The sequence below is a fragment of the Tenrec ecaudatus genome, chromosome 14 (genome assembly GCF_050624435.1).
Source record: "Tenrec ecaudatus isolate mTenEca1 chromosome 14, mTenEca1.hap1, whole genome shotgun sequence".
In the NCBI taxonomy this organism is placed as follows: Eukaryota; Metazoa; Chordata; class Mammalia; order Afrosoricida; family Tenrecidae; genus Tenrec; species Tenrec ecaudatus.
Window position 1 is genome coordinate 43,539,624 of NC_134543.1, and position 25,504 is coordinate 43,565,127.

General features: G+C 48.3%; 1 protein-coding gene and 1 long non-coding RNA gene across 3 annotated transcripts in view; one reads left to right on the top strand and one right to left on the bottom strand.

Annotated features, from left to right (window-relative positions):
* Positions 1–25,504, bottom strand: part of PRKCH (protein kinase C eta) — a 248,178-nt gene that overhangs the window by 18,416 nt on the left and 204,258 nt on the right. Inside the window, exons 11-12 of the mRNA XM_075530840.1 lie at positions 1,982–2,120; positions 905–1,093 (exon numbers count right to left, since the gene is read on the bottom strand). Coding sequence (XP_075386955.1) covers positions 905–1,093; positions 1,982–2,120 — 328 coding nt within the window. The remainder of the gene's footprint in view (positions 1–904; positions 1,094–1,981; positions 2,121–25,504) is intronic.
* LOC142425924 (uncharacterized) lies at positions 4,353–10,217 on the top strand. Of its 2 annotated transcripts, none has more exons than XR_012779707.1 (3): positions 4,353–5,230; positions 7,954–8,098; positions 9,634–10,217. It is a non-coding gene; the product is annotated as an uncharacterized LOC142425924 (long non-coding RNA). The 2 variants fall into 2 exon arrangements; XR_012779708.1 differs by lacking the exon at positions 9,634–10,217 and adding an exon at positions 8,857–9,076.

Sequence of the window (25,504 nt, forward strand, 5' to 3'; positions counted from 1 at the left end):
CCCCCAAAATCACTAGAAAGGATATGAAGGAAAATTAATTTTTATCATATAGTTATTATTTAAATGGATGACTCTGACTTGTTTTCTTGCTTAAAGAACTGCACATACTCGGTGGCAAGACAGACACAACACAAATGATCTTTTTTTTTTAACCGTAACTACTGTGGTTTGGAGGAGCCCCGGGGGCTGCTAGCTAAAAGGCTGGTGATTCGAAGCCACCAGCGACTTTGCAGGAGCAAGATGTGGTCACCCTGCTTCTGTAAGGATTACAGCCAGGAAACCCCAGGGGACACTTCTCCTCTGTCCCACAGGGGTCTGGGTCACAGTGGTCTCAATGGCAGAGGTTTGGTTTGGGGTTTTTAATATGGCTATAGCACTGTCCTGGATTCTGTGTGATGCCTTATTTTCAACATAAAGGCACCATGTCTATGTCTCTTCCTCACTCCAAAGTAAGGCTTCCGGTAAAGAGCCTGAATACATGCAGAAAAGACTGCCTCAGCATTAGGCATGCTGCTTCGGCCTTCGGAGCCTGGCACCTGCTGTGCAGAAGAGTTCTTTCATCCTGTGCTTGGACATCGCTGAGGGAGACAGCACATCATAGCAGACCTAGGTGTGGCTGCCTTGGGCTGGATGAGAGAGCAGTTGCTTGCCTAAAGGAAAGACTAGAAATACTTGATTGGTGGCAAACCACCTATTGCTCGCTACTGCAGTGGGCCCCAAATAAGTGTTGCATAAAAGGAGACCCAGGCTGATGGACCTTCGGGTCTTGGCTTCTTTAAATTAAAACACAGATTTTAATAAAAACTAGCAGCTTGCTGCTGGGAAGTATTAAAAAAAAAAAGGCCACATGAAACACAGCATGGTCGCGTGCCGTAGAGCAAACGTGGAGAGAAGCCAGACTTACAGATTTCAGGATCCCCGTGGCATCTTCATGGAGCCACGTAGGGTAGACCACGTCGTCGTTCAATATGGCCTCAAAGAGGTCGTCTTCATTCTCAGCCTCAAAGGGCGCGTGTCCACAGAGCATCTCGTAGAGCAGCACACCCATTGCCCACCAATCCACGGCAGGTCCGTAGAGCATTTCCTGCAGGATCTGCGCAGAGAGGGCAGAATTAGCCACCCACACTGTGCGCGCCCGGTAGTGTTCCTGTCTCACTGACTAGGGCCAAATGGCAGATCAGGAAATACCAAAACACGAAAATGAAATCTCTTCTGCTGCTCTCTGTGTTTTCTCCCATTTCTAAGAAGTGGTCTCTTTCCCCTAGGTCACTCCGAAGTCCCCTTCTTCCCTGGGCTGGCCCAAACATTTACCGTCTGCTTAGCCAATGGCCCTGCCAAGACAAGGTAAGGGTATGCGATGCTTCCAGATGGAAAGAAGTTTGCATGTATATCAGCTGATAAGGAAGAGGGGGGTCCTTGGGTATTACAAATGGTTAGTATGCCTTTGGCTGCTAACCAAAAGGTTGGAGACTGAAGCCCGCCCAGAGACACTTTGGAGGAAAGGCCTGGTGCTCACCATTGAAACCCTACAGAGCACAGTTCCCTCTGGCATACATTGGGTCGTCCTGAGTCACAATTGAGTCACCAGCTACTGGAACTGGCAATAAGGAAGAGGAGGCGGGGCTTGCGTGCATGCGGAGAATGCAGAAGCGCGCCTTCAGTTTTGCTGAACTGAGCTGGGATTGAGTCACTAGGATCCAGAGTGCAGACGAAGACAAACACAATCGCTGATCGAGGGGCACACTTTGTCCCCCACTCATGACGACAACCTCAAGCAACCGTCAACTTGAAAAAGGACAAGAACTCAGATTCCCAGGTAGAAGTCCTAGCCTCGCACAGGCGTCATTTGAAAGATGAGCATCAGTAGCTGGCCCGGAGGCTTCAGCTGTGGTGCCCCGGCCACAAAGGCGGCCAGGGTATGTCCACGGGGGGTGTCTGTAGAACTCGAATCTCCAAATGCACCAAGTCCCGCTGCACTCACCTCTGGAGCAATGTAGTCAGGGGTGCCACAGAAGGTTGCCGTGGTGGCCCCGTTACACATCCCCTCCTTGCACATGCCGAAGTCTGCCAGCTTACAGTGGCCCTCGTGGTCCAGCAGGACGTTATCCAGCTTCAGGTCTCTGAAAGGAATTGACGAGAGCACGTGAGAGGTCGGTCAGCCCACGAGAAGAACTGGCTTGGGGAGGGGGATCGGGGGATCGGGCACAGTGTGATGTGCTGCAGCGGAGCAGCTTTCCTGCAAGAAGACCTCGGTGGGCTCGGCCTCTGCAGCCCAGGCTCTCAGGGCTCTGGATTGTCTGTGAGAAAGGCGTAGACCACCTCTCAGAGTTTGCCTATTAGTCCCTCCGAATGGGCTCACCACATAGAAAAAGGGCGTCTGTCCCTAGAGACCGAGGGTACAGCGTGACTTTTTCAGGCTTCCCAGTTACCTGTCTCCCCAGAAATGATCCTGGGGCGCTGCCCATTCCATTCGGGACCATGCACTCAGCATGCACTTCCTGGGTCAGGGGCTGGGGTCAGCAGCAAGGGAACAGAGACTGAGCTTTATGCTCAGGGCACTCACAGTGTAATGAGAACACAGAGATTCCCTACATCGTAAGCTCCACTGGTTCACTGCTGTGACTGGCATAATGCACTCAATACATGCTTGCTCATACTAACTAACTAGCTAGCTAACTAGTTAACTAACTCTCTCACATACACACACAAACTTCAAAAGGCTTGTGGAAACATATCATTAAAATAGAACGGAGTTTTCCCACAAGCATTCTGAATGAGCTCCATCTCTGCCTCTAACCACGCTTGCACGACGGAAGCACAGAGCAAGAGCAGGGGCCAAACGCAAGCGGGAACGCTAACTTCCTTCTGGCAGTGGGAGCCTCCCGGCAGGGCGGGGGTGTGAGAAGGAGCAGTGCTGCTTGGTTCCATGGGGAGTTGGAATTGGTCTCACGGGAGTGGGTTGGTTTCTCCTACAGCAACCTACTCCCCAACCTCGGCTGCTTGCGCCTGGCCTTCCATCACCCTGCCCGGCCCACGTGTGACAACGCAGTGAGGGATGCAGGTGCCAGTCTCCTAGTCATAGTCTTCAGGGGGACAAGAGGAGCAACCTTGCCCACTGGGTGATGCACGCATGCTTTGCTTGCTCTGTGTGTTTTCTTAAACAGACTTTATTTTCGGTAGCAGTTTTGTTTTAAAAAACAGAGATCAGAAAGTTCCCATCGACTTCTTCTCTTCCCTGTACACTGTTTCTTCTGTTATCGAAGTCTTGGGCTGTGTGTGGTACATGGCTGGGAATAAGCCAGTATTGATACAGTATTAACTGATGTCCACAGTTTAGAGGAGGGTTCACTCTGTGTGACGCAGTTCTATGCCAAAGGCTCTGTACAAATCTCAGAAGGTTTCAGTGCTCTCCCAACACAGGTGCTCCGTCTACCCATCCCTCCTCACCTCCCTCTCAACCCTTAGCTGCTTTTCTCACTCCCTCTATACTCTGGCCCCTTCCAGATGCCACCGAGTTGGAATCACACCGCATGCAGCTTTTCTGGACAGCCTTCTTTCGCTTAGCAATATGTACCTGTATGTCACTTGGTAGTTTGCTAACTCATTTCCAATTGCAGAATAATATTCCACTGTGCAGACGTATACAGCATGTTTATCCATTCACCTATTGGAGGGCACCTGGGTTGCTTCTGATTGGGGCCAATTATGGATAAGGCTTCGAGTTTTGAAGGAACGATGTGGTGAGAGGATCCTTAGTGTGAGAACCTCACTGCAGATTACGCAGGGAGGCAGGTGATCAGCCTGTCGTGTAAGGTCTGCGGGTGAGTCCGTGTGTGTGGCCTCCTGCTTCTATTCTCTTAGGAGCAGCGATCCCCGTCACTGAGGCACTACCCCGGAGGTTGGAGCCAACTGCTATCTAGAGCTTTAGGCTCATGGGGTGGGGGTGGGGAAATCATTGTGGGGGGCTTGCACGGTCTGTTTTCCTACTCCTGATGGAGTTAAAAAGCACTGCTGGCCTGCTTGGCCTAAGAGAAGACTGGCTGCAGTCCAGCCCTGGGTCATGTCATAGGCTCAAAGGAGTGATGACAGGTCCCCACACCACCCTGTGAGTTGATACAGCCTGGCCATGCAGGGCTCCCAGACACGTAGTGGTCACGGGAACATGCCGGGAAGGAAAATGCATTCCTGTCTTCCAGGAATCCCTGATAAGTGTGATTAATGTAGCCAGCCTGGCCAGCCTTTCCTGGCACAGATCAAATCTCCTCCATGCTCCTATCTGTGGAAGAGGGAGGGGCCGTGCAATTCAAAGATATGCCGAGGACCTGTACTGCAACAAAGCCGATCACCTCCGGCCCGGGAACCGAACCAGCTACGGCTCCCAACCAGCCTCCCACCCCTGGCAGCATGCGGTGTCTCTCTCCTTGACGATGTGGGTGGTTTTCCGTGGGACAGGATGTGTGGAAACCATATCCAACCCGTGAGGCTCTGATGGCATGGCGGGTCACGTGACACGCTGAGCTGCGAACCACAAGGTGTGCAGTTTGAACCCACCAGGCACTCCGAAGGAGCAAGATGAGGCCATCTACTTCTGTAAAGATTTAAAGGCTTGGAAACCAAAGGGACAGTTCTACTCTGTAAGATCATTATGAGTTGGAATCGATTTGATGGCAGTGAGGGGTAAGGGGTGCTGGGTGCTCTCCCCTCCACCCCCCTGCCAAACAAGAACATCGTGGTATGTGACCCAAGTGAAGTTGGAATCACGAGAGTACCGGCGTGGGGAGGACGATGGTGTCCACATATGTGTGAGGTGGCTGCTCCTGGGTGGGTTCAGATTTGCGAGGCCTTACTGGTGCCTGGCCATCCAGGTCGCCTGGGACCAATGGCAAACATTTGCGAAGTAGCCGGCTGAGGTGACAGAAGGTCCGTACAGCGGTGGCCCCGGACGGAGCAAGCCTGTGGTGTGCAGTGTCTGAGAGCTCAGCTTTATCAAGGCCGTACCAAAGCCCAGTAGTCCAAGTCCACGTGGACCGGAGCCCAGAGCACCCTGACCCCCCACATGCCCAGCAAGGTGACTGGGTTTCTGAACGCTCCTGAGGCTATTGCTATTGCTGCCAAGGTTTCAGAAGAGACTTTCTCAGCCAGCAGGAACAAGTGCTGACAGAACCCCCCAACTGTCCAGTACATGCAAGCTGACTGGATTGCTCAAGCGAGCTTGAGACTAACCTGCCAGGTAAGAGGTCCAATTGCTGGTTACTCAGCGACTGTCCTGGGGAGCTGGGAGCATTCCAGGAGAGAGAAGTGCTTTGTCAACGATTCTGTAAGTCGCCCAGCCCACTCATCTCTGCAGAGCAGTCTCCAGAGACAGCCTCCTTGTTCAGGAGGCAGACGGGAGCAGCTGGGATGAGACCCGTCCTGGCCATAGCACGCCCGCAGGCACCAGGCAGGACAGGCATCTCTGTCCTGAATCTCCTGTCTAATTTTAGGTGCTCTCAGAACAGTACACGCCCCACGGAGAAAGTCAGGACTGGTTTTTCACCACGTTCTCCTAATGGGACAAAAGTCTCAAGACGGGAACTCCACGGGGCCCTAGGGAGAGCGCAATGTAAGCCCAGGCGTCGGATCTGCTCCAACACTGTCTTCAGGGCCAAGGCTTTCCCGATTCCCCCAGGCCTCCCAGAAGCCAAGGCAAAGTCGATTCCGAGGCATGGCGCCTCCCTGTGCGTCAGAGTAGAACTGTGCTCCATCGAGTGCTCAGTGGCTGGTTTTTAGGAATTAGACCAAGGACAAACCCATCTGTCTCGGAAAGAGTACAGGCAGAGTGCTCCCAGAAGCTAGGATGACGAGACTTCGCATCATGCACTGTGGACATGTTCTCAGGAGAGACCAGTCCTGGAAAGAGCACATTAAGCTGGGTAAAGCAGAGGGGCGGCAAAAAAGAGGAAGGTTTGACAAGACAGATTGACAGTGTCTGCATCAATGGGCTCACACATAAGAACGACCGTGAGGATGGCGCAGGCCTGGGCAGTGCCTCGTTCTGTTGTGCAAGGGGGTGTTATAGAACCAATTGGACGGTGTCTAATAACAGCAAAAAACACCTCTGGGTGGACTTGAACCTCCAATCATTTGAATCACCTCAAGAACTATTCCAGACAAGCCACTGTCAACGCTGGCTCCTCCAGTACCTGGTTGATGTCTCATTAACAGCACTACCTATGCACTGCACTTCAGAAAGCATCTCTCTGTCTGTCTGTCCATCTGTCTGTCTGTCTGCTCCGTGAGTAGAGGCTAGGCCTGGTTCCTCTGTAGCTCCAGCCCAGTACCAGAGAAGGTGCTGAGCAGAGAGGATGCAAGCATTTCTGAAGGATAACAGTGGTGTCACTCCTGAACAGCCTGTCTTATTTGGGGGGAAGGAAGGGGATTCCATAAACTGCACTGGGACCCTTTCTCCAAAGTAATGTAATTTATGAAAAGTCATGCACGCCACCCCTTAGTGATAGAGCCCAGAGGGGGAAGAAGAAACCTACGATGTAAGTCAAATTCTTTTCTTTGGTGAGGCTCTCGAAAAGAAACCTACTCCCGAGGGGCAGCTGTAAAGTAATGGGGTCTCAGCATAATACCCAACCACTGTACTGGTTTGTACTCAGACGGAGTGAGGACACCACCACACACCGACACTCTTAGCAGAAACAAACCAGAAAATAATCAATGCTGGAGAGGATGTGGAGAGATTGGAAAGTTCCTATATCGCTGATGGGATTAAACAATTGCACAGCCACTATGGAAAACAGCATGGCACTTCCTTAAGCAAAAACACAAACATAAATATCTTATGAGCCTGAGATTTCCCTACTTTGTACGTAACCAAAAGATATATATATATAAGTATGAACAGATATATGCACACCAATGTTTATCCCAGAAATTTCTATACTAGCAAAAGGATGGAAACAATAAAACACTCTGTGGAGGAAGGAAAAACAAACTCTGGTACATACACAATGGACGATCATGAGCCTTTAAGAAACCACGATAAGGCCTACTGAACACCTCATAATGGACAAGGCTGGAGGACATACTGTCCAGCAGTTAGTCAATTTCATGACACCAATGGGTCATGAAAAAAAATGGGTTTCACAGCGAAAGATAAGATTTTGAGGATTATGACAGGGCTAGTGGTAGCAGGGGAGTGGGAAGGAGCGGGCCAGGGAGGTGATGAGGGAACGTGGGCCGGAGAAGAGATCGGGCATAGGACAGCGGTTCTCAACCTGTGGGCCGTGACCCCTTTGGGGGGTCAACTAACCTTTTCACAGGATCCTCTGATTTATAACAGTAGCAAAATGACAGTGATGAAGTAGCAACGAAGACAATGTTATGGTTGGGGGTCACCGCCACATGAAAGGGTCTCGGCATCAGGAAGGCTGAGAACCGCTGGAGCAGGAAGAAGACATGGAGTGTGTTGGGTTAACATGCAGAACCATGGTCAGCATCTACTCTAAAGGTTTATCATTACTTTCATTGAAAGCACAAACAAAGGGGTCAAGGGGAAAAGTCATTCTATGACCCCCGACATCAATGTCACATACACAGAGGTCAGATGGGGGCTTCGCAGCTCCTCAGCCTCCTGTGTCAACATGTGACTCAGCAGTTTCACTGAACAGGGCAACACAATGCAGGGTACAAGTTCATACAGGGCCGAGGCTCAGGTCACAAGATGCCAAATACATGATTATGGTTCATTAGCTCATTGCGCACCAGCAGTTAACAGCTCTGCCTTTGTCATGGCGGCACAGAGGGGTGTAATGAGCTACTCTATCATCGCTGAGTGCCTGAAAGGTCCATTGTTCTGACGGGTAATCAGGGTTCCTTAAAATGCCCACAGGAGTTTCAGAGAGGATTCCCAAGTGGCTGAACACAAAGGAGATTTAGAAATTGGATTTATTTTGTTTCCACCAGGAGCTATTCTGGGAAGAATGGAACAGAACGGCAGGAGTCTTGCTGCTGAGATCTCCAGAATCCGTTACTCTGCCAAAGAGCTCAGGGGAGGCGAAGTGGAAGGGGCCTTCACAAACGCTGAGTCTAGAAGTCTGTTCACATCCAGGTACCATTTTGAGTGCCTTTTAAAAAACGTTATGTCATGGAAAATTTAACTCATACGGAAGAAATGCAGAGGCTCACGTAACACGCCCAATACATGTCATTGGTGTGCCCATCTTGTTTCAAGTATCCACCTTCTTTCCTGACCCATCTTTTCAGATGATTTTGAAGCAAAGCCGAATCATATCCTTTTTAAATAGAAGTATCTAAAAGAGGGTTCTTTAATAAAATAGAACTCTGATGCTATCACAACTAAAATGTTTACAAAATAATAATTCCTTAATATCATTATATCTACACTCGGCATACGATTTACTATTTGCTCATTTGTTATATGCATGTGCTTGTATCTAGAAAACCTGGTAGGGTCAAAAACAAACCTCTTCCAGGATAATGAAAATAATAAGAATAAGGGTATCGGTTGCTAATACATATCGAGTAAGCGCTAAGTGCAAACAGGCCTGTGAAGTAGGTAACAACAGACCAAATGCCACTGAGCTAAGCATTGGTTAAAGCAAGCTTAAAACTCCATGCTGCTCCCTTCCCAAGCTGGGGCTCATAACCCAGCACCCCTTCTACCTAGTGGTGTTGCTGACAAATCCTGCTTCCTGAGAGGATTTCACCATCCAAACACAAACCACCTGAGAGAATCAATCAATAGGCTACAATACACCAGGACAAAAGGACACCTTGGGCAGATCACTATGAAATGCATAATCAGACGCTTGAGAGCGGAAAATGGTTTTTTGCTTTGCTTTTTAGTTTGTGCCTGAAGAAGGTGTTAAGAAGATTTTACATAATCCTTGAAGGAAGAAGGGTGAGCAGGAGTGTGTAGCAAATCTGTCTTTGGTGGTACGAGATCCGGAGGATAACATGGAATCCTGTGAAATGGGTCAGAATTCCATGGAGAAGGATCTGGGCAAATGTTAAGGGGTAATGTTTGCTAAAAGTGAATTTTGATTATGATCTTAATTTCCAAACAAAACCATAGAGTCTTGGCTTGTGTTCTTCGTATCTGGATTTATATAAATATGACTCCTGCCCCAAGCAAGTTGGACAATGTTAAATTGGTAAAAAGAACGGAAAAGTCAGCAAAATACCCAAAGCTCAGTATTTGGTTTTATTGTGATTTAGATGGCAGTGACACGCATGTGCGACTGAGCACAAGCTAGTCATCCATTTAGCAGATCTCTGAGCACCTGCCCTGAGGTGGATGGTGAGCCAGGATGTCAGGGGAAGCCAGCCAATCCTTCTGTATCCCACACCAGGACACAGAGATACAAGGGTAAGAGGCATCTCCCCTATCCACAAAGAGTTTCAAGTCTAGTGGAAGAGGCAGACAAATGCATTTATAATCACAGACTGTGCTAAGTCCAATAAGGGGAAAAGAGGAATATATATGAAGGGTGAGTTAAAGTTTATTGTGCCAACGTGGCCGATACACACATGTGGGGTTAATTGAAGGGTGGAGAGATAAATCGCTTGGTGAGCCTCGCCTTTCTAATTCTTGGGTCTCTTGCTTTCTGATGGTTGGACCAGGGTGCAGCTGCCTTAGCCAGTTCCTGCTTCAGCTTGCAAGGCTCACTTCCTGCAAGACATCCCCAAGGAGAAGCCACATGGACCTACCCTGATACAGCCCTGGGTGCTGGAGCAGCTGCGTGGAGACTCCTGCCTGTGCTGAGATGCTTACACATTCACTGACTCAGCTTTCCTCCTGCAGTTGACATCATAGTGCGTGTTTTGTGAGATAGAGGAAGACTTTGTGGATTGGTGTCGGACATATGGGTTAAGGGTGAACTTGTGGGTTTGGGCAGCACTGGGTTGGGATGTTTTCTTGATGTGCACTTACCCTTTATATAAAACTCTCTTATACATGAGTTTCTGGGGATTTGTTTCTCTAAAATACCCAGAGTAACACAAGGGGTTTCAAAAAGTTCATGGAAATGGAATTAAAATATAATGAAATGTTCCTACAAACTTTTGGAAGTTCCCTTATATAATGGCATTGAGACTGGGGGAAGCTTATCCAAGAAAGTGACATTTCAGTTACGCTATGAATATTGCTAGTCAAGTCGAGAAAAAGGAGGAAACTGGTGATAATGAGCATTCTAGGCAGAAGGGACAGAGCTGAGGGGGGCACAATGCAGGGAAGGGGCTATGTCTGGGGCAGCTGGGAAATTGGTAGCGGTGGCAGAGAGGAGGTGGCATGTGAGGGTCCTGTAGGCCACATTGGTGAGGTTTTTACTCTTTAGTCTGAGATTAAAGAGAAACTCTGGAAACATTTTACAAAGGAGGGAGATGTCAATGGATGTGTCATTTTACAAGGCCCCAGAGTCAACATGGAGCAGTGGCGGGTGGCAGGTGAACAGGAGGAGACCCACCGCATCCAGAGAGGGCAGTGAATTCGAATGCAGTCAGACTTACGCAGTAAGGTGGAGAGAAGAGGGCGGTGGAAAACTGAAAGGGGAGAAACGACTGGGATATAGTAACGGCTGATGGAGAGCAGAGAAGCAAAACCGTTGCAAAGATAGTCCACGTTTGCTTACAGCACTTATTCTGCACACATGCCGTGTGGCTACATTTCAAATGTCCAAGTGGGGAGAGATGTCTCATAGGCATGAACTGACCGGAGGAAAGAGCTGGGCTGGAAAATGTAAATTTGGGCACCAGGAGTTGGGTGGAGATGAGTTCACCTGGGGCCGGGGGATGGGGTGAGAGGAAGAGGGCTTGGGAGTGAGCCTTGGGAGGAGAGTGGCCAGAGGGTAAGACTCCTCTCTCCATTTTATACCGATACTCCAAACACTGGTGACACAAAGGCCAAATACCAAAGCCATTGCTGCTGAGTCAATTCCAACTTGTAGTGACCCTCAGGGCAGAGCGGAACTGCCCCTTTGGGTTTCAGAGATGGTCGGTCTTTCTCCTGTGAAAGCAACGTAACCGCTTGCGCCTGCCACACTGGAGATACACCCAGCCAGCGATGCCGAGTGGAGTCAGCAGACCCGAGCTACCTGAGGGACAGGTGCCTAATTCTTCTGCCCTGATAGAGGACCCCTGTAGTCTGTCAGGACTTAAAGGAACTAGAAAATGTCAGCTATGCACATTCAAAAGGGAACTCTGAGAATACAGTGGTTAAGTGCTTGGCTGAAAGGTTGGCAGTTCAAACCCACCAGCCATTTCCTGGGAGAACGATGCCAGTCTCCTCCCATTAAGATGTACAGTGGGCCCATGAACTCTGTTCCACAGGGTTGCTATAAGTCAGAACTGATTGACTGCAGTGGGATTGGTTTAGCAAATTAAAGTCTTTCATTTCTGTGAGCTACTTTAAAAATGTGGCTATGGGAATCTGAAGTCGGTCTGAGAATCTGTTTCCTAGATTAAATTCTCAATCTAAGTGACATGATATAATGCTCTTGTGGATTTATAAGTATTTTATTTATGAAAGATGGTTGTTGTATTTTATGACAAAATTTTAAAATAAGCAAAATCACGTCATAAACAACAACCAAACCCTTAAACCAACACCACGAGTTGCTTCCGACTCATAACAACTCTACACACAGTTTCTGACACTGTACATTTTTATGGGAGAGAGAGCCTCATATTTCTTCTCTGTAGTGGCTGGTGGGGTGGAACCATCAACCTCATAGTCAGCAGCTCATAACCTAACCCACAGTGCCGCCAACCAAACTCCAGCGTCCTAGAGTCAGCCCTGACTCCTGGTGACTCATGTAAGGTTTCTGACACTGTTAACCCTTACAGGAGCAGACAGGCTCCTGTTCCTCTGGTGGAGTGTGCCTACAGGCCCCTCCTCAGCTCTACCAATGGGTAGCTAAACAACCACTTTCATGTGAAAGATGCTAAAACATTACACAACTAAAAATGACAGGACATTGAGACCTTTTGAGAATTTTTTTATCATAAGAGTAATGTTTTTATCATATAAAAGTCAATCATTTTTGGAAAAAAATAGAGGAAATGATAGCTTCATATCCTTACAATCTTCTCTTCTCGATGCTACACAAACCACACATTATGAAGTAACTTCCTTTTCTTATTTAGCAAACATTCGAGTCAAATTTCTATATACTGTAGATTTGCTTCAGTCTCTGAAATGGTCAGATGCATACAATCCCATTAGAAAGAGATACCGCAATGCCATCCCTGCTTCATGAATATTAACTGTCTATACGTGTGTATAAGACGAGTTTTTCAGCACATTTTAAATGCAGTTTTTGTGATAAAATCAGGTGCCTTGGCTGATTATTGGGTCAATTTATACCCAAGTGCATACAGTAATTTTATTTGTTGGTGAGGGAGGCAACTCCAAACAATGTGAGAGTGAACCGTCTTTGCACTCCTGTGCATTTCTAGTGGAAAAAATGCTGTGCTAGAAGGGTATAAACACTTAAAACTTAAATCAGGAAGATGCCGTCAAATGCTACACTTCCACTAACAGGGACGGAGTGTCATTACTTGGGCTCCTCATTCAGGCTATCCTTACAAGTCCTTGTGAATCAGCTAGTGAAAAAATGATCTTGTTTTAACCTCATTTGATTATTCGTGAGGTTAAAATTTGAAAGGTTATATACATATACATGAAAGGGTTTCAAAAGGTCATAAAATTCTATTATCTTCCAATTCCATTTCTACATCGACTTTTTGAAACTTCCATATGCCATATTACAAAAATATCCACACACATGTATGTATACACATTCCTTTAAATGTCCATTTGTATTCCTTTTGTCTGAACCTATTCATGGGTGTTTCCTGTTTAAACAGTGAGTGTTTATCTTGTTAATGCTCTTTAGAGATGCATGCGCTATTGTGGATAGTACTCATGTATCCGCTGCCAGTGTTGCTGCCTGCTTTGTGTGTAAGCATCTCACTGTAACTGTCCTACGGTGACAGCATCAATCTCAGGGTTTCCAGGTTTCATGGCACGGTGATACGCTGATACAGTTCTAAGTGAAAAAGCAGGACACAATTGTATTTCCAATATTCTCCCAATTGGGTTACAATGGCAGGGGGGAAGTAGGAAACAGAGAAGAGAGGGCAAAGAACCGCTGGGAGAGAAATGTTTGCTATGTTTATGAGTGATTTTTATATCACTTATTTTTTGTAATTTTTAACTTAAGGAATCTTGAATTATGTTGACAACTAGGAAAAAAATCGTCAAATTATATGTGTATATGAGGCGGCTTCTAAAAGTTTGTGGGGAAACTCTATTATCTTTAAAGGCTGTTTTGTGATGAGCTTTCCAAGATCCTCTTAAATATTTGGCCTTAGTTTCTCTGCCTTTTAAGGCTCTAATTCCCAAGGGAAATGACTCACTGGGAGGAACGAAAGGATATTTTAGAAGCCAGGCTTCAATCCATGTTGAACAAAATCACCTTCCTTATTGAAAAGACTGAACAATTGTGGACACAGAATTCGGAGCCTGTTGTCACAAGCTCATTTTTCACTGCTGAAACAGCCCACAGCATAGCTCCTACTGCCAGCCCCCCTTTCAGAAAATATTGCTCAGCACCCCCTGGCAATGAAACACTTCCGTATTATAACCCATAATCCAGGATTTGGCAGCCCCACCCCCCAACCCCTGATAGTTCCAGCCTCTCCAGGTGGCGGAACCGCTCCCTTGGGGAAGTTGGTTTGGAGCGGCCTCACATACAGACTGGTCATGGGCAGCGTTACATTTTCAATAGTTCTTACTGTATCACTGTAATCTTAACCAGCGAAGTTCGAAAATGAAGCGCCCACTCAGGAGAGAAGCATACCCACTTAGTCACAGAAGTCGTCACAACGTTTCTGCGCACGAAATGATACTTTTTCCTAGTGTTTCTGAGTGGGATCCCTTGGAACCCCTGCTTGAGAACAAGCCTGCGCGTCATGAACGTTCGCCATTAAGGAGCACGAGGGAAGAACAGTCATTGTGTAATAAGCAGAGAAGGTCCATAAAACCCCACCCACACCACGCTTCATACTTCCTTCTAATAGTTAGTTACACAGGTTGAGAAATGATCGTTAAGGTGACTTCTCTAAGTCTTGCTATTAAACAGTTTTTTGGCACAACGGTTAATGTACTTGGATGTTAACCAAAGAGTTGGAGGTTCAAGTCTACCCAGAACCGCCTGGCAACCAACGTCAGCAAAGCAGTCATTAAAAGCCCTGTGGGGTATAATTTTCCTCTAACACACGTGGGGTCTCCTGGGGTCAGACGCAACACCACTGTAACTGAGAGAACATCGTCAAGCAGGGTCGGAAACTCACGAATGGCCCACGGAACAGGTGCTGGTCTCTAGCTGGTTGTGGGTGTTTGATGGCCTCGATACGCAGGCCCCGTATTCCCACCTGCACCATGGGGTGGGTACACATGGGACCGGCTTCACCTGAGCAAAGGGACCAAGAGGGTGCACCTCTCTTTGACTCACAGTAGGAAGAAACCATGCAAAGGAAACAATCATTGACGCTTGGGACAAAAGCAGGAGGAAGGGAGTTTGATGAATGTGTGTGTCGTCCTCACCCCCCCCCCCCGCCCCCGGCTCCCCATGGTGTGGAGACGCTTCTCCTCAGGGCCATCAAACCAATGAGCCATCCAGCTGACATCCAGCTTGAGACTTCTACTCTTTCACTCCAGGCTCCAGGCTCCCAGGAAGAAGCCCTGGAAATCCCCTGGCTTAAGAAGCACAAACTAATTCAGTAGCTCTTCCTTTTTCCTAATTGCTAAGAAAACTTCTCACTGACTCTTCCTGCCAGTATGTTTCTTACCTGACACCTGGCAGTGTTCAGTTTGCAGATGCACTAGCAAAACACAACCCAACAAAACAGCATGATGGCAGGAAAGGGGGCTCAGAGAAAGATACCAGGAGATGAGCAGCCCCTTAGCAGGTTAATACCCTCCTGACCTCGCTCCAGTAACAGAGCCAGGATGCTGGTGCTAAGGGTGTATCTTGACTTGTAAGTCCAGGGGAAGATGAAATGGCCAACAAGGCCAAGGGTACTTCAGTTCTGGGAATCCCCAAGAGGCAGGGTGCTGTGCATAGTTCACCCATTGAACACCATCTGCTAAGGCAACTTGGCTTCCTGCTCACAAAAATCCAGCTAAGAATTGGAAGTTCTTAGCCAGTCAGTCACTCACAGGCTGGCTCAGAGCTACAGGGGGATCCTGAGGCCCGGAGAGGTAGGGCATCCATATGTGGAGGGTCTCCTTGCTGGGGGGCTGTTTGCAGGGCACATGCATGAAGATAAAGGAAAGAAAGATGACCAGAAAGGAGGAATAGAACTTGATCCCCTCCATGTTAAGCAATAAGAACCTAATCACAACCGGGGATTAGAGATAGGCAGGGGCAGATGGATTCCACCAGGTTGATGTAGGACATGCGGCACCAATAAGCAAGTATATTGTGCAACTCTATAAAAACATAATTTCCTCAGTTGTCCTCCACTCAAAGCTGACTCATGGTGTCGTCATGTGGGTCAGAGTAGAACTGTGTTTCATAGAGTCCCCCCCCACAACCCCCCACACACACCTCATGCTTTAGGTCAAAGTTTCCACAGAAAATGAATGTTCATCAGTAATTCATATACAAACTATCCCATGGCCCGGGTTACAATTCCCAGATGTGTCAGCATTCTCACCACTTCTACCTACCTGCCCAACCATGCAGCTCCCCTGCTTGAAGCTAAACATTGCCGGTTTGGTCCTGTTTAAAGGAGCACACACCTCATGGTATTCGTGTCGATTTTCCAGGCCATTCATCTGGGAAGATCCTCCAGGTTAGAAGGGGATCTTGGGGTGATTCTTTGGGGGGTACCAGTAAGTCTGGTCTTCTTTATGAATTTGAGTGTGGGTCTACATTTCTCTCTCAGTCTCACTGGATCTTCTATTGTTTCTCGGAGGTAGTGGTAGCCTGTTTTTCTAGTAGCCAGAAGAGGTTGTAGTTTGCGTGGGCCCTTAGTTCTCAGGACTATTTTCTTCCCTGAGACTTCCGTTTCCTCCACTCTCCTTTATTCCAGATGAGAAGAGACCCATCTTTCTACATTAGCTGACTGCTCACAAGCTTTCAAGACTCCGGGCACTACTAGCCAGATTAAGATGAAGAACATAATCTTCATGAATTAAGTTATACAAATTGATCTAGTTTCCCTTGGTGTCTGGAAGCACACTGTCAGACAGTTCTGATTTTCTGGCTAGGTGCCTTTAAGTGGACTCAAACTTGGAACCTTGGGGCTAGCAGCCAAGAGCGTCAACCCTTTGCCCCACTCAGGGACTCCCAGGGACGCACAGCACCACTCACGATCATCACCATTTCTATTGTTTTGGTTATTAAGTGGGTCCCTGCTGGTTCCTTTCCTAAGACAGATGAATCAAACAGTTGAGATGTCATTGCAAATACACAGACCAACCAAGAAATGGACCATGCCTCATCTTGGCCCGCCTACCTGGGCTGGCTCTCTCTCACAGAAACACAGAGCTGTTCTTACCAGGTGGGTATTGGAATGGCAGTTTTGAGGTCAGTTGCCTGAAGACACTGGGTTCAGAGGAGATCACAGTATTTTTGCTTAGCCAAGGTTAGAATTTCTTTTCATTTAGGGAAAAAACTCAAGCAGCTAATGCTGTTACAGCCCTATGAGGTCTAGTAAGCAGACTCGCAGGCGCAGGGAGAGGAGACCTGAGCATCATCAGGAGGGGATAAATGTGGAATGTTTTATGACAGGAAGACATCGTTTATGGACAGGTTTATAGAACCCACCTCAGGAGGGGTGTGTGGGCTGCTTTTGGCAAGTGGCTAAACACACAGTTGTTGGCAGCAGCCAGAATGCCTTGAGCAATATCAGAAGGGAGGTGGCTTTCTGACTGGAATCTGAACTTTTGGCCACCTCGCAGGTCTCACCTGGTTACCTGCTACCCCAACCAGAGATGACACCCAAAAGGCCACGTGAAGTTCAGAACCACAGTCTCCTCAGGATGAAATGTGTACTTCATCTTTTGGGTCTGGCTGCCATTGGTCTTGCTTCTCTGGCTCACCGTGTTTCTCTCAATCAGACTGCAAACTCCAGGGGAAGGCCTGGACTTTCTCTGGATACCCCATGACCACCCAGAACGGTGGCTTCCATGCAGGATGGCAACATGCATGGCCGGGCACAATATGCCAAAATGTTTCCTCCTGAAAAACAATCTCCTTTGGGAGAAGGCCCAGTACTTCCGAGGACCCCCTCAGGGCCAAGACTTTGTTTTGCAAGTGCAAAGCACTGCATTCCCAAGAGAGTCATTGATTCTATCCCTCCCCCCAGTCAACCTATGAAGATTTATTTCCCTGTCAACAGAGTGTCCAATTTTAGATATTCTGCTTAACAAAAACAATCTAGGTGGTGTCAGAGCCCCGTGGTGAGCTGCTAACAAAAAGGTGAGAGGTTCAAGTCTACCTGAGACATTCCCAAGGAAAGGTCTGGCATCCTACACCCTAAAGATCATCCCTCGGGAAGCCTCTGGAGCAGAGTTCTACTCGGACGCCCACGCACCCAAGGAGTGGCCGTGAGTCAGAACCTGCTCAATGGCAGGTGGTTATTAAATGTTACGTCATCACAACTTCCTAAGACTGACAAGATAAACATAATCCGGAGAGCGAAGGGAATTTCTTTATTGTTCACTCTACGTGTGCTATTTTTAGTTAAAGTGTGGCCCTGCCTGGAAGCCACAGGAACATTGACGGACGGATGGACTTTCAAGTCTTGCTCTGTTGGCCTAAATGCCTGATTAGTCTTGGCCCGGTGAATAATGGTTATTTCAGGTTGGTTGATTTCCCTAGCACCTCAATTTCACTGTTGAAACAATGAGGTTGAAATATAAGAGTCTTTCCTCTAATTCGGTGGGTGGCTGGATTATCCTGGATTTTGCTCCATTAGTATCCTGTACAGCAACCTACCCTAGCTCTATGCTGTATCATGTAACAGTAGCCTCTGTGCCCATGGGCTTTCTAAACCTTGCCGCCCTGATCAAAAACACAGGGGAGAGTGGCCCCAGAGAGAGTCCCAGGTTGTAATCTTTAAGGACGCAGACTGCCACGTCTTCCTCCTGTGGAGAGGCTGACTTCCGGTTGGCAGCTGAGCACACCCACCGCACCAACAGGGCCCGAAGATGTAGTCAAAGACCTTCGGCAAGTATAAGGTTAAGACAGAAAGAATGGGGTTGGCAATTTCCCTGCACTGATTCGTTGAGTCTTGGAACCTGCTTGGGGGCTCAAGATTCCCACCCCCCATCCCTTTCTCTGCAATCCTTCCGTCCCGGGAGTTCTTTCCCTGCCTCAATAAAATCTTTCTCAACTTCAAAAAAGGAAAAAAAAAGAATGGGGCATATCCAGGGGGATGGCCTATTTGGTGCCAAATCCAGAGTGGCCCATGGTGGAGAGAGAAAACTCTGGATATGCATGGCCAAGAATGAAAGGCTGGACCACACAGACTGGCACAAGCCGACAGAGCACCACAGCTCCCATCTACCTCTTCCATCTGTGTCCGTCCCTCCCCTGCCCCCCCACCCATGTGACCTGGAGGAAGTCACCAAATCACGCTTTCTCTGCCCAATCCTGAGAGACAGCACAGGGTAAGGTGAGAGGTGCCGGTGTGGGAGCCTTGGCCATTTGTTAGCGGTGTAGTTTGGAACAAGTCCCCAAAGCACTGTGTGTCTGTTGCCTCACCGTGAAATGCTGAGTTCCAGGTGCATGCCTCAGAATCGTGCCTGCGACAGATGGGAGTTCGCTAGAAGCCCTCGCTGCCGTTTCCTCGTTTGTGAAAAGCTATCTAGTACCCGAACAGCCGATCACTGCCGATTCTGCTTAGCAAAACAATCAATAAACAGACTTTGTGAACTCGAGATATCACCAAATGTAAACGTCTGCATCTTGGGCAGGAAGGCTTAGTCCATTATTAAGCGACACATCGCCTGACAAACTTCTCTGGGTGATGCAAACAAGGTGCCAAAGTGCCAAAATCGGTTGGTCAAACAAGGCCTGGCACCAGTATTTCAAGCAATGAGCACAATGTCTGAGGAGTGAGTTAAGCTCCATCAGTCACAGCACCAGGGTCTCCTTCACCCATCTCGGCCATGTTCAAATTCTGATGCGACAAGATGCAGGAATTGAGGTCTCTGCGCTGTATCAGCGGCCCTGATTGGTACAACGGGGAAAGATCAGCCTATGCTGTGGTTCACACAGTCCCAGCCTGGACTGTCAAGTGCCGGGCGGGTCACCAGAGGCAACCCCTTCTTTCAGGCAGAGTCAGTTGAAGGAGAAGGAGTAGAGTCACAGAATCCTGCCAGCACCCACAGTGGCTGGAGAACTTTATTTCCATCTTCTGGAGAAGTGAAATTCGCCAGAATGAAAACACACCAACCCCAGTTAGCGTCACGTGTCTCTCTTGTTTAAAGAAATAACTAATCCAATAAAACCCAAATGATACAGCAGGCCTTGCTTTCTCCACTCCCCCACCCCTGCCGCCTTCACTTAGGCATAGAGCGTTCCAGTGGCTATCAGCTGAGGCCAGTCCACGAGCCAGAGAAAACCCACACTCTGCACGGCCACCTTCAGGGGACCTTGGTTCCAGTCTGCTGTCGCGATAAGCAGTGCTATGATATGTAAGGGCACTTTTTCCTTTGACACATCCAGATCTCTTCATGGTTTTTACATGGGCTTTCAGAAATGAACAATGCATGCAGATAACAGGTCCACGTTGAAGAATCTCTGTCAATATCACGGCGCCATGCTGGTCTTCAGTTAGTTCAGGAAGCCAACCAAGGTGGGGATTCGAAGGAGGGCAGGCCGAGGACAAGAGCTCCACCATCCTGTGCGGGGCTGTGGTTATGAGGGGCTCATACAGCTCTTATCACAATTCATCCATCCATCCTGTCAAGCACATTTGCATTTGTTGCTAGCATCATTAGCAAAACACTTTCTTTCTACTTGAGCCCTTGTTACCAGCTCCTCATTTTCCCCTCCCTCCCCTCAAAGTCCTCCCCTCCCTCATGAACTCTTGATAATTTATAAATTATTATTTTTTCATGTCTTACACTGAACAATGTCTCCCTTCACCACTTTTCTGTTGTCCATCCCCCTGGGATGGGGTTATATGTAGATCATTGTAATTGGTTCTCCCTATCTCCCCCCACCATCCTCTTATCCTCCTGATATGGTTATTCTTAATGCTGGTCCTAAGGGGTTTATCTGTCCTAGATTCCTTGTGTTTCCTGCTCTTATCTGTACCCGTGTACATGCTCTGGTCTAGCTGGATTTGCAAGGTATAAATGGGGTCAAGATAGTGAGGGTGTGGGGGGGGGGGAAGGAGGCATTAAAGAACCAGAGGAAAGTTGTATGTTTCATCAGTGCTACACTGCACCCTGACTGGCTTGTCTCCTTCTGTAAGGGGATTTCCAATTGTTTACAGATGGGCATTGAGTCTCCACTCTGCACTCCCCCTCATTCAAATTGATATGATTTTTTGTTCTGGTCTTTGATGCCTGGTACCTGCTCCTATCAACACCTTATGACCACACAGGCAGTACAGGCAGGTGTGCTTCTTCCATGTGGACTTTGTTGCTTCTCAGCTAGATGGCCGCTTGTTTATCATCACGCCTTTAAGACCCCAGACAGTATATTTTTGATAGACAGGCACCATCAGCTTTCCTCACATTTGCTATGTACCCATTTTGTCTTCAGGGATCATGTAGGGAAGGTGATCGAATGCCAGGTTATTAGAACACAGTGTTTTTGCATTGAGGGAGTACTTGAGTAGAGGCCCAATGTCCATCTACTACCTTAATACTAAACTTGTAAATATGTATATAATATATATAAATATATATAGGTCTAAATATATCCCTATCGTCATATATAAGTATTTTTACCTATATACATGCCTATATTTAGACCTCTATAAGTGCCCTATGCCTCCTGTTTCTTTCCTCTATTTCTATCATGTTCAGCCTTCAATTGGGTTTCACTTAATTCCTCTCAGTTACATTCCCCTTGATATGACTTAATTATGATCAAATCATAACTAAATTATGATCCCAACTAAATTATGATCTCTGGAAAGGAGGCTCCTTACATCGACATCTTCCCAACTTGGCATTTTCAGTTTCCCTTCAGCATCTGACTCAGGATTCACATATTAAAAAAGAACAACAAAGCAAAAACATCATCACTATGGGCTCGATGCCAACTCACGGTGGTCCCACGTGTTTCGGAGGAAAGCTGCCCTCCATGGGGTTTCGTTAGGGAGCTAGCATAGGAACTGGGGTGTCCATTGAACATGCTCAGAGGTTCGAGCTTCTGGCCAGGAAGGGGTGGTACACCTAGGTGGGCGTTACACCTGAATTGGCCCATCAGGGCCAGGTGAATTCAATTCAGCCAATGGGGTCAACCAGTCTCATCAACCATGCCTCCCAGTGAAGGAACTGAGAAGGCAGGATCCAGAGCCTACCGCATGACTTTTCTGTCTCTCACCCAGTGACTCACAGGCTGTGAGAGGGATGAGGGGTCCTGAGGGTGCCTGTGTAAACCTGAAACTTCTATCTTTCATAAAACTCATTGGATCATGAACCAGGCTTCGGTGAGCTTTTTTTCTTGCACAAAGCCAAGGCCCAAGGTATCTCTCTCCCATGAGAGCGATCTAATAGTTTCATGACTGCCACGTCACAGAAGCAGCTCACCAAGGCCTTTCTGCCCAGGGCCCTCTGGGTGGCTTGGAACTGCCAGCCTTCGACTTAGCAGTTAGACACTTAACTGTTCATGCTTCCCAGGGACTTCTGGTTTGTACGTAGTAGGCGCCAATGACCAGGAATCTGGGTGGGGGCTTCATGGGCTACACAGTGGGCTGCTAAATCAAGACCAGAAGTTCAAAGTCACGGAAGCGACCAGCTGATCTGCAGGTGAAAGATGCGGTTTTCTACTCTCATCACGTTACGGGCTCAAAAACCCAGGGGGTGGTTCATCTACCCTGTCCTACACAGTTGCTAGGAATGAGAATCTACTCAATCTACTCAGGGAGGGTAGTTTGTTTTTTGAGATCAGGCTTGGTGGCACAGTGGTTAAGCACTGGTGGCAAACGGAAAAGCCTAGAGATTGAACGCAGGCGAGAACCGGCAGCAGGCTGCTTCCTTAGAGACTATCCTGTTGGGCTGCTCGACTTGGTCCATGCGTGGCTATTGGCAACTTTCCTAAATGGCTGAGGGCCCAGTGAGCTGAAGGTCTAAATTAGGGAGGAATGAGGAACTACAAGGAAGCTGAGTAGATTCCTGGTCTGTGCCAGGACCCTGGTCTGTGGGAAACAGAACTGGGAAAAAGAGTGTATTAAGACAAATTCTTTAGAAAAACCAGAGTGGGAGGGAAACGGAACAAGAATAGGTAGAGAAGCTGAAGGATAAAGGAAGGCATCTGGCCAGGGGCTTAAGCGGAGAGCAAATGTTTTGAGAATGATGAGGGCAAGGAATGTACAAATGTGCTTTACACAATTGATGTATGTATGGGTTGTATGAGCCCCTAATAAAATGATTTTTAAAAAAAGACAAATTCTCCACATTTATATTTTAAGGAGCTTGGGAGGCCAGGGCTACTGTCTGTCCCACCCTAAGTAGGGCCCACTCCTTCTGATTTGGAGCCCAGATGTTCCCCTGGAGAAGCGCTCAGACAACCAAGGTCAAGCCCTCTCATCTTAATTCTAGAGCCCGCTCCCCTTTGTACGTATGTACCCTCTGGTTACATGTATGCCTCTAGTGCAGTGGTTCTCAACCTTCCTACTGCCGTGAACCTTTCATACAGTTCCTCGTGCTTTGGTGACCCCCAACCATAAAATTATTTTCGTTGCTAATTCATAACTTTAATTTTGCTAGTTAGGAATCAGGTGACCCTGTGAAAGGGTTATTTGACCCCCAAAGGGGTTGTTGGGTAGCTAGCACAGGGACTGGGGTGTCCACTGAGCGTGCTCAGAGGTTCGGCGCTTCCGGCCAGGAAAGAGTGGTGCACTTAGATGGGTGTTACACGTTGATTGGCCCATCTGGACCAGGTGAATTCAATTCAGCCAATGGGGTGGGCCAGGATCGTTGGCCACGCCTCCCAGCAGAGGACCTGAAAAGCCAGAATCCAGAGCTTTGCCGCCCCTTCTGCTTTTCAAGCTGCTCCTCGGAGGCCTGGCAGCAATCTCCTCTGGCTCAGGACGCCACGTGTGGGGGTGAAGTGCCTGTCTAAACCTGAAACTTCTTCTATCCTTTATAAAAATCACTTGGATCACAATCCAGGCTTTGGAGTGAATTCTTTCTCAAAGCCAAGGACCAAGGTATATTTCTCCCCCAAGAGAGATCTAATAGGGCCGCGACCCACAGGTTGAGAACTGCTGCTCTAGTGCCACCACTACCCACTGTGTGCGTACCCCTAGCTCGTCCCTCTCCTGTTACGTATATGCCTCTAATACATCCCCTCCTGTTACATATGTGCTCACTATGGCTTGCATGGGCAAGACTATACAAGCTCATAAGAGAACACATGACTGTCTCATGCTGGTTCTGGTCGCCATGAAAGAGGTGAGCCCTTGCATGCCTTGTCTCGAGTCCCTTTACTTTACTCCTCAATTGCACAAAAGCCCCTTAGGACCCATCCTTAGGACCCATCCGGATGTGGGTCTGGACCTCATGCTGGTCCCCATCGAGGCCCTCCCGAACCAACATGAAGAGACTACTGGGTCCCCCGTCTTGGGGATGACCTAAGTCCAGGGCAGTGTCTAAGGAGCCCGAGTGGCTCAGACATGCTCCCAAGTCGGCCCCACTCTACAGACAGCCCTTCATGGGGCAGTCTAGGGTCCAACCCATTTTGAGAGATACTGGAAAGGAAAATCTACCCTGCTCATTAACAGCCTGTTCATGGCCTATAAGTGAGAGCAACCTTTGTTCTTATGAAAGCGTATTCAACATTCGACCGACCGTCTAGACAGGATTTAGGTGAATTTAACTGGCTGCTTCAGGAGACAGCGAACTCGGGGAGCAGTTCTGTCAAGGAGAGAGTGACCATGAAGTGACTGCACCCAGGCTGCCGAGAAGCACGCTCCATCTCAACTCAACCTGCTCCTGCCCAAGGACGCTGCGCTGCCACCGCTCCTTCAGAGGAGACACGCTGACCGCTGGTGCGATGTGGCGCAGGGTCTGGCCAGCAAGAAAGGGACAAGAACTCTTGTCCTATGCTGGGAAGCAGAGCTTCTGGCTTCGGCTGTCCCCTCCTTCTTGGGGGCTTCGGTTTCGCTCTCCGTATAATGGCGGCATCAGTCTGGTCACATTGGTCAGTGAGAAAGAGGAAGACCGCGACAAGATGGACCAACCCGGTAGCTACAACAATGGGCTCAAACGTAGCCACCACCGGGAGGATGGCACAGGGCTGGGCAGTGTTTCGTTCTGCTGTTCAGAGAGTTTCTATGCCTGAGAGCCAACTGGACAGCACCTAACACCAGCACCTTCTCATATTTAGTAAATCACTGAAACCCACCAAAACCCCCCAAAGCATTGCTGCGCGGTTGACTCCAGACCACAGAGACCCTACAGGACAGAGTGGAATTCCCAGGTGGCCATCTTTGGGGGAGCAGGCAGCCTCATCTTCCTCCCGCAGAGGGGCACGTGGGTTCTAGCTAGCGGAGTGTTTAGTCTCTGAGCGCCCAGAGTTCCTTACCATGAAGCGACAATGACCTCTTCCGCATGGCTTCATCACTCTTGCCACTGCCTCCGTCCGGCCTCTGCGCTTTCCACCTGGATCGCTACACTCTCTAGATGGTGTCTCCACTGTATTTTCTAGTCCATCCTCTGTGTCGAACCAATGAGTCTTTGAAAGGCAATCCTGATCTTGCACTTGGATGCATGGGTCAGAGATCTCCACCAGGGGGGCTTCTACCTGTCCCCCTAGCCCATTCTCCTCCACGCTGTGCTCTGGCCACTTGCAGAGGCCCGGATGAGCCACACCTCCCGGTTCACACGCAGATGTCCTTTGCCCAGAGCAGCTGCTGTTAGCGATCAGTGTGTCACTTTTGATCACGGCAGCCCTGTTTCCGAGGAGAACTGTTCTCTGTAGGGTTTGCATCGCGGTGGCCTTTTGGAAGATTGTCAGGCTTACCGGTTTGATGCCACTCAGGGGTCACACCTTTACCTCAAACACTGACACTCAAAGTGTGGCCCAAGGCCCGGGGCTCAGCGGCAAACTGGTCCCGAGCTACACTCAGGTCAGTAGAAAGACTGAGAGTATTTAGAAAGTTTTATATTTATGTGATAGTGATCATAAATTGTTGCATCTAATAATAAATACTCAAGTTTCTATTTTCTGTCTCATCTTTCTAATAATTTGTTTCCATTATAGTGTTTAAGAATATTGAACTTGAATAGATGGGA